Genomic DNA, 14,037 nt, shown 5'->3' with positions numbered 1-14,037 from the left:
GATTTGCTGGATCAAAAGTGAGAAACAGCAACCAATGGATGGACACTCAGTAGCACTGAGCCAGCGGGAGGGCGCCTCCCGAGGCGTGGCGGGGGTCAAGAGTTTGTGGCAGTGACTCAAATATTGCCATTTAAAGCAGTTCCCCAGCTCCAGCTCCTGGACTCAGAGATTATTTAAGAGATAATGAAGTCACCATGACGACAGGTCTGACAAGTAGTGAGCACACGCCTAAGAGGAAATATTGACTGAAGGAGTTGGACCTGTCACAAAAGTGTCAGAATAGTTGAAACTGCCGACTCCTCGTGCCGAGATCGTACATGTGGGGATTGTTTTGCTGGTGGTGGACTGACCCTCCTGGGCTCAACAGGATCTGTCCACGGCCATGGCTACGCTGGGGAAGATCATCTTCTACAGGTACGACACCCAGGGTGGGGGAGTCTCTTTGATGGATCCCGAGTGCAACGTGCTCAGTGTACTGCAAACAATCAATTAAAACACTCTTTTAGAAGTGTAATTCAAGTGGGCTGAACAATATCATGTGAATAAATTGGCGAACAAAATGAGATGGATGCAAAGCTTCTGTGGGGAACTGTCAGCAATTTCCATTTATTTCATTCATACACAGATATACAACTTTTTTAGATCTGTATTTCTATTCATTTGTAACATGTGTGAGAAAAAAAAAGCTACTTTTATTTACTCTTACTGACTTTTTTATTTATTTTTTTTGTCATTTTTAATTTATTGCTGCAAATATTTTCTTTTTCATGCTCACAGCGTGAGGAGCATTTATGGTGTTCTGCTCAATTAACAGCTCAAGTTTGTGGAGTCACAAGACGACAAACACTGCAGACCTCAGCTCACCTTAACATTCCTCAGGTTATGCTCCTTGGTATTTCATATATCTGCCTGTGCCACAGTCGACACTTGGAGCCTACACTCAAGGACACTTCACTGATGTCGGCACACTGGAAACACGTTTTCCTCACCATTGTTCCTATGTGTCTCTGACCTCCTCCTGTTTTCTTCACCCTGCTGCCAGCCAGAGTCCACAACACCTGGGCGCAGCCCGAGTCTGACATGGCACTGACAAGTTTACTATGGGAACTGTTACAGGTAGAAGACATCAGATGTCCGTGAAGTTCAGCCCGCCCACCTCTCTTTCCACATGTGTTGGGCTTGAGTTTGGGTCTTGGTCAGAATGTCACAGTCAAAACTTAGATTGTTGTTGCCGATATTTCAATGTCTCTCATGTGCACTAGCAACTTTTCAAAGCCTACAAAGCGTCAGATCACTTTCAGCATTTGATCACGCTGTGTGGGGAAGCAATTCTGTCCGGTTCATTGAAAATGTTCCCCTGTTATATGGTCACATCTAATAATAGACTAATAAAAAAGACTAATAATTACTGTAAATATGGAGTTTGTTCCTCGCTTGAAACAAAAGCTAAGGAGGATACGAATTATGTCATGTTACTATTGTCAAAACCCTCAAACATCGTTCATTCCATCAAGTCTAATATTCACTGTAGACACTTTTCTCTTTCCTGTGGATATTCTGACGTTTGTGTCACTCCTCTGTTTGCAGCATGGTCACACTCATCGTCCTGTTCTCGGCCCTCATCATCCTCATCTTGGCTGTGACCTTCTCAGGCCAGTGTCCAATTTAAACTGAAATTTGTGATTTCTTTGTTCCGCTAGAAAATGTGTGTAAAAATGTTTAGTTCTACGGCGAAAAAAAAAGTCCTTTTTTGAAGTCATATGTGGATTTTTATCCTGTATGTATCAAGGATTACCTGCGAGTGGCGCTAGTGAGTTTTCACAACAAATCTGATCCTGCTACAAGACAACGTTGTGACACTGAGCCCTTTGCAACTAAAAGAGAATCTAATAGTGACGATTTTCTTTTTCTTAGGAAAAGAGACATGAGTGTTGCATGTAATATGACCGACTGGTTTTGTGGATCTAGATTTAACACACAGATATTATTTCATCATGACTGGAATTCAGACACAGTCGATCAATAAATATTAAAAATAATAATAATTTAATGAACTAAAATGTACTAAAAGTGAACATATCCAAGAATATGGAATATTAATAGTACAAAAATTCAGTAATAACAGTTGATGTATTTATTTCTATTTCAACATGTCTCCACTCATATTTCCTCATTTAACTCCCTTTATTTTACACAACTGGTTGGTTTTTTTTTCTGCATTTTCCTTCTCCGTATTATGGCACTCGTTTATTCCTTAAATATAGTTCCATAGGGTCACATTCAATTTCTATGCAAGCAGTGCAAAAGCAAGTTCTCACCACTGACACAAATGATGTGTTTATATATAAATACTGCAATGCTCATATGTGGAGGCGAGTGTGGAGAGAATCCACTGCTCAGCCTCTCAATAACAATGACAAGCGCATGAAAGACTAGTCACACCAAGTCAGAGTTCCCTTCCCACATACTTCCGTATACAGCACCTTTCACTCAGTGTGTTGTGTTTGTGCACGGCAGGAGTCACATTCAGAATAAAGAGCGCCAACAAGACTCCTGTTGGGAACCTTGGTAAAGAACAGCTACTGAGCTGCTTCCTCAACACGGACAGTGACCAGATCAACGACATGTCGGTCACCTGGGTGAAGACAGGATCCACCGGCATCGTTCACCAGTACTCAGAGGGAGTGGAGGATCTGTCAGACCAGGACTCCCGGTACATCGGCAGGACTCGCTTATTCCAGGACTCTTTGCTTCAAGGCAATGGCTCTTTGCTGCTGAGGGGTTTGAGGCGCTCGGACGAGGGGGAGTACAGGTGCTCCATCGAGTCGTCTGAGGGCAGCGGCGACATCACCATTCATCTCAGGACAGGAGGTTGGATCCCTGTTCACACTGTCTTTGCTCTCACAATGGTTCCGTCTGAGATGTGAGGTTCTTGTTCCTGAAAACAATTCGAATTGCCTCACAGCCTATTCAGCTCCAACGTTTACCTTTGCGAGCGGCGTCCTGAAGGCCGAGGCGGCGAGGTGGTTCCCCAAACCTGAAGTCACCTGGACCGACTCCGCGGAGAACATCCTGAAGGCTGAAACAGACATGTCGGAGAACTCGGAGGGAATCTTCAGCTTCACCAGCAGGCTGAAAGAAGTCAACAGCAGCTCCACTTACTACTGCAACGTCCAGAACCAGCTGGTCAAGTCAGTCTCTGAAGCCATCCTCACAGGTGCACTTGCCTGTTGAAAACATAATAATAATCTTCTAAAAAACAACACAATAGTTTTATTCATGCGTAGATTTTTAGAAATAAAATACAATCTCAAGACGGTTCATTTTATAATTTTCTTCTGTTAAATCCATGTGTTTAAGCATTCTATCCTAGTGAGGTCCAGTTATGTGGAAAGCACCCTCTTGTGAGGCCCTTAGGAGTTTGTGGGGGCTCTTTTGCTGGACCCCATAAGGTTAAGCCTCAATTTGAGGATGAATGAGTTTAGGTTTGGTTCAGAGTCTTGGTTAAGGTTAGCCATTTGTCTTGGATGGCTAGGTTTAGGGTGAGAGGCTGGGGAAAGCATTATGGCAATGAAATGTCCCCATAAAACATGACTGTGTGAGTGTGTATCTTCAAAACTAAGGCTCTTGGAAAGTAAAAAAAAAAAAAAATCTGTTGTACACTTGTTGTACACAGCAATTTCTTTTTTTAATAAATAATAATTTTCCAAATTATTATGAAAGAATTTGTCGACAAAACTTTTCATTGTGATGAATATGGCGTTTTGGATAAATGAAAAAGAAGTGATCAATTCATATGTATAGTTTACAAAAGTGTTAGAAAGTTAAGTAGTTTGGTGTGACAAACTCTTTGTTTTCCAGGAACTGGAGTGCAGGATAATTCCTACTTCATCTTCAGTTCGGCTACATCCCAGCTGGTGTCTCACCTGAGTCTCACCGCCGCCCTCCTTTGCCTCGCTTATGTCACATGATCAGCAAGGCTCCTCAATGGTCGCACTTTTGTCAATGTATATAAAACAGTCAACCTGAAATTTTTGCTAGATCGTGTTTTCAGAGGTTTAAACCGTGCGCTTGTCTGTAACTATTTTGTGAATTATCATTAACTGAAATGTAAAAATGCCAATAGAACATGTTTTATGTTTCAATAAAAGCCAGGAACACATGATTATTATTTATTTTATTTTTTTTGTCATAATAATGAGTCTAATAAGAGTGTTGTGCTTGTTCCTTGTTAAATCGTGTCTTGCTCTCATGTGTCTCAAGATATAAAGGTCTTGAATTTCTGAAGAAACATCATGTTTGTCTTATGATTTAAACAACTGGAAGAGTACAGCCACGTGAGCAGCTGTACAACACAAACGACATGGAGGATAACAGAACACGGCGTCAACAATGACTGTTATACAACAGGAAAAAAAGTGTCAACAACCTCATTAGACGAGTCAACAACATAAAAAGACACCTGACAGTGTTTGAGAGCGAACATGTGGGAGTTCAACACACAGTTCAGTGACACAACAGCGCCGTGGTGTGAAGTGACAAAGCGCATTACACTAAGAAAACAAGGTGTGAATGTGGTAAACAAACGGTCGCTGCAGTCGCTCAGCTGTGGCGTGGTCGAGGACCGCAAACGTGACATGGCCTTTCAAAAGAATGCCACCAAACTCATCCGGCCGGTAGATGGGGGCAGTTCAGAGCCGGGCATGTTGGGACAGCAAAGTTCGGACCACCCCCCTGATGGGCCGGGGGCTTCCCGTTGGTGGGTTCCTGGGTGAGGTGTCAGATTTCCCAGCGGAGCCTGAAGGCAACACATGAGTGGCAGGAGGCGCATTCCTCTGCTAAACCAAGTGAAGGGAAAAGTGTGTCACGTGAGTTGTCTGAGGACAATAACTGCCACATTGGTGGAAAGTTTCTGGTTTCGTGGTGCTGTTTGGACGGCGGGGGACGATGTCCGAGCAGAAGGAGAACTTGGAGCGACGCGAGAGGAACCCCAGAGCGGTGTGCTCGGTGTGCAAACGTCTGTACCGCGAGCCCAAGCTCCTGCCGTGTCTGCACACCTTCTGCCTGGACTGCATCTCCCTGCTGGAGCCCTTCTCCGTGAAGGCGGAAGAGCCGGCTGTCAAGGCGGAGACGCTCACTGTTCTCTGTCCCGACTGTGACTCGGAAGTGGACATTCCTCCGTCTGGGCCCGGCGGGCTCTGCACCGACCACCTGGCTCTGGACGACGTCTTCCTGGAGACGCTTGTGACGGACGGGCCGCTGGGGTGCGACCTCTGCGGGGAGGGAGGAGCGGAGGGCCGCTGTGAGGTGTGCTGCGTTAACCTGTGCGAGTTCTGCTGCCAAGCCCACAGGTACTGTCCACAGTCAGGCTGTTCTGACAAGCTGAAAATGCTACCCCAAATAATCCAAAAGTAACTTCTATAAACTTCTTATTCGCCCTGAAACATGCTGTAAAAGCAGAGGTGACAATAATTTCTTTGACCCAACAGGCGACAGAGACGAACAGCGTCTCACTCGATCCAGTCGCTGGCTGACCTGAAGTCCAGAGGTCGCCTCTGCCGCCCCATCCTCTGCTCCCTCCACCCGGGCCAGGAGCTTCGGCTCTTCTGCCAGACCTGCGATTTGCCAGTCTGTCTGGACTGTGCCGGCACGCTGCACTGCGATCACCGCTGCTGTCCGGTGCATGAAGTCATCGATCGCCACGGAGACCGCATCAGAGAGCTGGTCACGGGGCACCTCCGACCCCAGCTGGAGGGGCTGGAGCAAGCCCTGGAGAAGGTCAGTCTCTTTCTTGATTCTGCAGCAGGACAAGATGCTCCTCCATGTTTTCATAATAAATCTGCACTCTGGATAAGGAACATCACATCCTCTTCAGAAATGGCAGCAAAAAGTGTCATGACTTCTTTCTTCCATTCCCGTTGCAGGTGGAAGTGTCCCAGCAGGCTTTGCAGGCGCGTGTTGAGTCGACAGCCAATGAGGTGAGGGCGTTTGCGCGCGGGTACGCCAGCGCGGTGGAGGCTCACTGCCTGTCGCTGCTTCGTCGGCTGGAGGAGATCAGACTCCAGCGCAGGTATGGCACTGGACTACACTGTTGATCTGTCAAAAAGTGTTTTTTGACAGCTTTCAGTGATGAAAATGTGTTGTTCCCTAGCCAGAGTTGGGGATTTTTTTTTAACACTAATTTGGTGCTTGAACTGAAAGCAGATGTTGTAGTTTACTGAGCCTCTTTAAGTGTTCAAAAGTATAGTCTGAGGATTCTCAGGTGGTTAAGCTGAGCAGCACCATTCAGGTTAGATTATTTTCACAGCAGGACGTGGATTGAAGTGAAAATGGCTGTAGATGTTGTAGATGTCATTTTCTTAGCTACTCACATTTCTGCTGACTACTGATGTTTTGTGTCTGCTGTATATCATATATTGCATTCATTTCTTCACTTTGAGTTTTTTTAATTACTTTTGACCGTGTTTCTTTGTGTGTTCATTCGAAATCTTGTTATAAATAGTTTGTCCCTGGATAGGCCGTCACTAGAAAAACAGCCATGGTGAACAAACCTCTGGATGTTTTATGTACATTGTCGTGTATATATTACACCCCAAACATCAACAGTGATTTGGGTTCTGAGGGTTTAAGATGGGTCCTGCTGTTTCTGTGACAGAAAATTAAAAACAAAAAAGCTTATCTAGACTTCAATCTTTTCAATTTTCAAGATACTCAGACTTTGTGAAAGACGTCATGATCCTTGAGTGATTAAGATGAAGAATGCCTGTATCTGAAGAGAAACTTTTGTTCTTATTTTTCCTTTAAACTGCCGCTGATCTGTCCAAAAACACCACACATTCTAACCAAAAATGTCTGATAACTTGATGTGCCTGATGTTTTAAGATAAATTCTTTCCTGGTGATGTTGAGTTATGAAAATGTTTATCCACATGAATGAGCCGTTAACAATTCTCAGGCTGTCATTCATGGCCACAGAAATGAAATCTTTTTGGCTTTAATCTGTGCACACAGCCCTCTTCCAAGTATGAAATATTGAGAGCGTTTTTAAAAACTTTTAAATGCCACTTTGGTTAGATCAAGATAATAAGTATTTGTCTGATATAAAAACTTTATTTTTTTTTTCTGCATTGGTGCCATAGAAATTTACCTCGTACAAAAACCCTGATGTTATTTCTCCTTTATAACTCCATGAGAATTGATGGTGGGGGGAACAACTTGATATTTCTTGAAATATTTCAGCTAAAATATTCAGGAGAAATCACCCGATTGACTTGGTCCTGCAGGAACCAGCTCCACCTGCAGAGGGCGCAGTTGCAACAGGCTCTGTCGGACGTCAAAGGCGGGGTAGAGTTCGCTGAGAGGCTGCTGAGCGCTGGCTCGGATGCAGAGATCCTCAGTGCCAAAGGAGTGACCCTGAAGCGACTTACCAGTCTGGTGGAGAGCAGCTTCGACTCTCACCTGGCCGCGCTCTCACCTGAAGAGGTCAGCTGCATCGGCTTCTCCCCCTCGGAGCCTGCAGGGGAGGTGGAGGGCTACCCCATGGTGGGGGCGGTCCACCACAGGACGCTGGACCTCAGCAAGTGCACTGTGGAAGGAGAAGGTAACCATAGTGTTAGAAACAATGAATACAAGTTTGGTTTTCTTGTAATAAGAATTTTACAATCAATAGGTCCAGTAAAGGTGGGGTAGGAGAGCTATATTGCTTAAAATCCCCATCTCTCCCCCATTGAAGCCAATTCATTCTCACACAAAAACAAAACCTTTTGGTCACTTGTGTTACGTACAATACTGTAAAGGCTCATTTTGACTGAGCCATTTAGAAGGTGGCGCTCTCGATGTAAAAATGATGTGAGATTTCAATGAAATAGTTGTTGTAATTCAAAGATTTTAGAGCAGAGAGTTCCCGCTATTGAAGACATTGTGACGCTTGCCCAGCCCTCTCTGCTTACTGCTACCAAAATGATTTATTTCACCTTGAAAAATGTTTCCTCTAGCTAGCTAACAAAATGTTTTTACACTAAAGTTTTGCGTACTGTTGAAGAAATTGTACACAAAAAGTAGTACAGAAAAAGCAGTTGAACGACACAGACTGACACGCATGAAATCTTTTATATGGTGGTTTGATATTATTAAACTCAATTTTATTAAAACATAATAGTAACAATATAAAGACTGTAACATTTGTCTGCTAGATATAGAAGATATCAAAACTTATATCAATAAGAATATGTAGATAATATTCACACAAAACCAGTAGTTAATGTAAGTGAAATATTTTCGAATCAGTTCTAATAAGGTGTTTGAGAATAACAAAGTACAACTCCAAGTGTTTCCTGGGTCTCATGAACAGAAAACAAAGCGGAAGATGATCATATTCGCAGCCACTAACAGGGTCTGACAGCAGACAGCAGCAGCCATAAATCACCAGTGTGACTCCAATTAAGTGGACTTGAACAGGAAACGGCAGTGAGGCAGCTTCAGAGCGAGTCCCAGCAGAACCTGCTAATGAAACACTAAATAACAAAAGCAAGGCAAACCGGGCTCTACAGGACTTCACGTCAACTGGGCCTGGAGTCTCACAATGCCCCCGGCATATGTCGAGGGAGGGGAGAGTTGCGTGTGTGTGTGGGGGGAGGAGGGGGTTTAATGGCTGAGAGAGTGCAACTGTTGTCTTCTCTGTGCCAGCGATGATGATGTTCACAACGCCTCGTCGATCTAGGGAGGAGACCTGCTGTCTGTGTTCCTCTGTTGGCTCCTCTCTGTTGAGGGACGCAGACGGCTGCGGATGGTCGCTTTATAGCCACTGTTATTCTCCCTCACTGCCGTTTATGCGGCGTGAGACACACTAAACTAAAACTGCATGGCCCTGGCTGCGGCGTAGTGGTGCCCCGGGGCAACATTTGGACCCCTGGTCCTGCCCAATTAGAGAAGTGTTGAACGAGAGCGTTTGTGCAGAAGAAGCTTTACACTGACTGAAACCCACCAATGCTCAGAAATCAGTTGACTTCCACACTTTCATTTAAGCCTTCTTCAAAGTTGCCTTTTATTTCCATGTTTATTTATCTTACTGAGACACTATGAGCAATGATGCTTTAAATTTCCTCCCTCCATGAATCCCCTTTGGTTTTCATGCCACATTTTCTGTCTTCCTCATGACAGACTCATTCAAATCTCCCGATGACTGATTCCAAATACTAGCTCATCTGTTGTAACTGCCTCGACTCCCTGGCCCTCCTCTCGGACTCCCATGCTCATGTGTGAATGAAACAACTGCTGCATTATTCGCCCCTCTCTTCTTAGCAGTAGTTCAGTTACTTTCACCACTTGAAACCTCAAAATTTCATTTTAAGAGACATGCAACTCTTCTCATCTCACATATCAGGCATCCAAATGCTCAAAACTGAGGTGGTTGTGTAAATAGTTCTGTCAATGTTCTCCAGTGAGGGAACAGAACTTTGGATTCATCTCAATGAGAACACTTGAGCACGCTATATTGCGCAATTTTTTTTTTTGCTCTGCTCTCTTCTCCTCTCCTCTCCTCTCCCCTCCTCTACACTCCTCTCCTCTCCTCTCCTCTCCCCTCCTCTACACTCCTCTCTTCTCCTCTCCTCTCCTCTCCCCTCCTCTACACTCCTCTCTTCTCCTCTCCTCTCCTCTCCCCTCCTCTACACTCCTCTCTTCTCCTCTCCTCTCCTCTCCGCTCCTCTCCTCTCCTCTCCTCTCCTCTCCCCTCCTCTACACTCCTCTCTTCTCCTCTCCTCTCCTCTCCCCTCCTCTACACTCCTCTCTTCTCCTCTCCTCTCCTCTCCGCTCCTCTCCTCTCCTCTCCCCTCCTCTACACTCCTCTCTTCTCCTCTCCTCTCCTCTCCGCTCCTCTCCTCTCCTCTCCTCTCCACTCATATATTCTCCTCTCCTCTCCTCTCCTCTCCTCTTCTCTCCTCTCCTCTCCTCTCCTCTGCTCTGCTCTCTTCTCCTCTCCTCTCCTCTCCTCTCCTCTCCTCTCCTCTACACTCATATATTATCCTCTCCTCTCCTCTCCTCTACACTCATATATTCTTCTCTCCTCTCCTCTTCTCTCCTCTCCTCTCCTCTCCTCTTCTTCTCTCTCCCTCCACACCAAAAATCTTTTTTAAAAAGTATCATTAGTTTTCCTACAATTGTATATTTTGATGGTCCTCTATATTTCAGTTAATCCTTCTGACTCTATGACATCATTCCGTCGGCCACCTCTACCTCCAAGCCGATCCAACATGTGATGTACAGTGTTGTCCGTCCTCACGCCTCATTTTCAATGAGAAAAGTCTGAAGTCGATCCCCGCGCCCTCACTCTCTCTCTCTGGGTGCAGGACTGCGGCAGGGCACGGAGCGTCAGCAGGGTCGCTTCACTCTGGTGCTCAGAGACTCCTCTGGGGAGCAGATGGCACGAGGCGGAGAGCACATCTTAGTCAGCATCGCTCACAGCCAGAAGAAGAACTGGTCAGTTTCTTCGCCAAGTCATGTAGAATCCACCTCTTTTGTCTGACAATGTTTGATCGGTACCTTCAGCACCGTCCAGACCTCCCTGGTGGACCACGAGGACGGGTCCTACACGGTGTCCTACACACCGCTGGAGCCTGGTGTCTACTCTGTCTGGGTTTGTGTTAAAACCCAACATGTCAAGGTACTTGTATTTATTTATTACAAACATCAAAACGGTCATTAACAATTGGATAAACTATTATATTTGATTTAACTATTTTTTTTTCTTAAATTAAAATGTACTGAAGTCAAACAAAAACACAACAGAGGAATTAAACTCAGGTCGTGAGACTTTCCTGTGTTCCGGTGTCACTGACAATGCGCTCGTCTGACCTGCAGGGGTCTCCCTTCATCCTCAACGTAAAGCCGAAGTCGAGGAGCCACACTGGGGTGTTTCACTGCTGCTCCTTCTGCTCCAGTGGAGGGAACAAAGAGGCCCGATGTGGATGTCCTGGAACCATGCCAGGTAAGACCCCATTTAGCAAGTGTACTTAACACACTCAGAACAGCTGTAAGTGCCTTATTTTTACGACTGAATCATCAGCGTGTTGTTTTTTATAAAGCAGTCATTTAAACAGTTTTACCAGTCTTTTACCAGTATTGAAGCTGTGTTGGATTCATTTAAAGTTTAATCGCAGGAGCATCACTCCAGCAAGCGCCTTCTGGTGAAACCCGCCTTAATGTGGGCATGTTTCATTCATGCAGGAGGATTCAAAGGCTGCGGCCACAGCCACAAGGGTCACCCTGGTAAACCTCACTGGTCCTGCTGCGGCGGCACGCTGGAGAGGTCCGACTGTCTTCCTGCGAGTGTGCTGGCTGCAGTTTCTCCTCGTGGTCACCTGCGCACCGCAGAGTTGTGATGGAAGGTGAAATGAAAGAAGTCCGGATTTCAATGGTTGGAACTGAAATCCAGTTCAGGAGGAATGTTGTTGTCAGAGCTTTCTGCTGCCATGGAAACGGTGGTGATGGTACTGATGCTGACTAGATAGTGAGCTGGTACGAAGTGCCATGTCATTTACGTGCCTTTTTTCCTTCAAACACTTTGACTGAAACTGAACTCAGACTGAACTTTCTGGCCATAAAACCATGAAGAGAAATTTGTAGCCGATAATCAATGATCAAAACAATCTAGCATCTGTATTTACAATTATTCCCGCTCAATTAAGGATTTTAAAGGTGTCTTTTCTCAGTGGTTTTTCCCTCCTGCGCGACCTGAGGGTGTGTTTTATGTGAACGGTAGCCTGTCAATCTCATGCTAAAATATACAGCTGTTCCTCTCCAGAGGTTTTACACCACTGACCTTCCACACTGCCGCTGCTGTGGATTTCCTCTGTTGGATTCACTTGTTTTTCTTGCTGCAGGAAAAATGATTTAGTGTGATGACAGCTGTCGAGATTTGTGAGCCGAACATATCAAAACGTCGGAAAGTCTGGAAACGTTCCTGCTGTTTTGAAATGTTGCTGTTCCGCTGGGGAACCGATCAAATTAGTTTTCATTCAACGTTCTTCATTTTGAGCGTGATAAAAATGATTTGAAAATAATAAATATTCATGTTGAAAAGTTACTATTATTTAGCATTTCCTTTATTTATTTTTCATTTAGTATTGATATCTTTCTCTGGCAGTTTTTTGTTTTGTTTAGTTTTTCTCATGTGAAATGGTCAGTTTTTATTTACAGTAAATACCAAAATTACTGTTTGTTTGTTTTTTAATCACTGACAATGGTAATCAAATATTGAACAAAAAATGTTTTGTCCTGAAATATTTCTAATAAATATTGTGGTTAATCACTGTATCATTGTTTGCAGGGTTTATCTGTATCATATTTGACACCAGAATGATGAAGTTGAATCTGTGCACAGGAGCTTAAACATCAGGGTGGAAGTGTCCCAGTGAAAAAGGTTTTCTATGCTTCAGTTCAGAACTTTATAAGTGAAAAAGTTCTGTCCGTCAGTGTGCTCAAAACATGTTTTGGTTATGACGTCACACCACATAATGCGCTGTACATAATGCATGGAAATTGTTCCCAGCTATAGAAAGTTTACATATATTTGAATTAGGGGTGGGATTTGATTTAAAAATTATCTAGTTAATTTGAGAAGTTTGATTAATTGATCGCAGTTTAATTTGTGACAATAAATGTCTTGACAATATTTGTATAAGAATTTCAATTTTTTAAGAATTTCAAGTCCATTCAGAGTAGTGGAAACCCTGGCCATTGTGTAGTGAAAAACCTCCCTGAACAAAACCAAACAGATGCTTTTGTTTGCTTTTGTTCAGGGATTCCTCCATGTTTGTTGTTGTTGTTATCATCCTAGCTGCCACATGTCTTGTGCATCAGTGTGAACACTGGACCAGGAACTCCTGCACTTACAATGGTTCCGTGTTGTCTGGAGAGCAAACTGTTTTGTTCTGTTGTTATTATTCATTTTCCTGTTAAATATGTAAGTAAACATGTTCATTTGTGGTTGTTGATGTGATCATTTCTGAACTACTGATGTGTCATGTGGTGATGTTTGCGACAGTAGCATGTTTCCTCTCTGCAGGTTGTGACGTGAGCGTGTTCCTCCATCCAGACACGAGTGCGTCCCTGCGTGCGCGGCATTAGCCGCCGCGTGCTTGTCCTTACAAGTCATCGATAATCGTCGCTCTCTGCAGGCGTCGGCACGCAGCTGATTCCTGATGAATACTGCATCATCGTGAAGGCCTCTTAAGTGGTTTCACATCGACTGTTTGCATGAATCTTTGATGAACTGGGACTCAAACCCATCGCAGAGAAAAGACATATTTGTTTAATCTCACAAAGTAATTGTTCCACTCATTAGAAATGACGGATGACTTGACCGCCATCCGTTGGGTGATCACCGCGGGGCGCGTGCCTCCACTTCCATTAGCCAAGGTGCGGGCGGGGGTCGAAATGGTGGAGCGCCTCGAAAGCTGTCCCTCTTCTGGGTTCCAGACCTCTTTTCTCTCCACTTTTCTATGGACTGGACCCAAAGGCCAGTGAGCTGTCTGACACTGCGGTGAAAGACGGAGGCAGGTGTTCAGTGCTGCTGAACCACCTTCAGCCGTCATGGAATACTCGTCTTTCTTTGTTGTTTTTTTTCCTCTGCTTTTTATAGAAAGACTTGAAATAAATACATACTAGTGATGGGTTGATGAGGTTTCATGAAATAGTGACCTGATATTCAGAGGCCACTGTCTGCTGTAGAATGGACAAAACTAGTTAAATGAAACCTCACATCATTTCTCAACAAAGAGCACCATCTAGTGGCTTCTTTAAATCAGGACACTGTTTCGTGAAACCTCATCCACTCATCAATAATAAATACAGTTATATTACCATCAGTTTTGTCACCAACTTCTGGCTTGGCTTCTATGGCCAGTACTCTTTCTATTAAGGTTGACAGAAAAAAAGTGGCAAGGATGAGTATCAGCACCTCTCTATTTGAGACTGTTGATATGAAAAGGTTTTGGCGCTGGCTCCTGGACTGGATCACGTCTTGGCTTTACACCATGCA

The 14,037-nt window shown here is 44.4% G+C and overlaps 2 protein-coding genes across 2 annotated transcripts; both read left to right on the top strand.

The window, feature by feature from the left end:
* Positions 1 to 278: 278 nt before the first annotated feature.
* On the top strand, positions 279 to 4,166 carry vtcn1 (V-set domain containing T cell activation inhibitor 1). The gene is made up of 5 exons (XM_053877145.1): positions 279 to 414; positions 1,588 to 1,647; positions 2,513 to 2,871; positions 2,966 to 3,217; positions 3,862 to 4,166. Exons 1-5 carry the CDS (start codon positions 383 to 385, stop codon positions 3,969 to 3,971), a joined length of 813 nt encoding a protein of 270 aa, XP_053733120.1. The 5' UTR covers positions 279 to 382; the 3' UTR covers positions 3,972 to 4,166.
* Positions 4,167 to 4,573: 407 nt separating this feature from the next.
* trim45 (tripartite motif containing 45) lies at positions 4,574 to 12,669 on the top strand. Its single transcript, XM_053877143.1, has 8 exons — positions 4,574 to 5,351; positions 5,490 to 5,778; positions 5,925 to 6,070; positions 7,283 to 7,599; positions 10,346 to 10,475; positions 10,545 to 10,659; positions 10,857 to 10,983; positions 11,223 to 12,669. Exons 1-8 carry the CDS (start codon positions 4,948 to 4,950, stop codon positions 11,375 to 11,377), a joined length of 1,683 nt encoding a protein of 560 aa, XP_053733118.1. The 5' UTR covers positions 4,574 to 4,947; the 3' UTR covers positions 11,378 to 12,669.
* Positions 12,670 to 14,037: the final 1,368 nt, after the last annotated feature.

The sequence above is a fragment of the Synchiropus splendidus genome, chromosome 10 (genome assembly GCF_027744825.2).
Source record: "Synchiropus splendidus isolate RoL2022-P1 chromosome 10, RoL_Sspl_1.0, whole genome shotgun sequence".
NCBI lineage: Eukaryota > Metazoa > Chordata > Actinopteri > Syngnathiformes > Callionymidae > Synchiropus > Synchiropus splendidus.
This window is presented reverse-complemented; position numbering and strand designations above follow the sequence as displayed.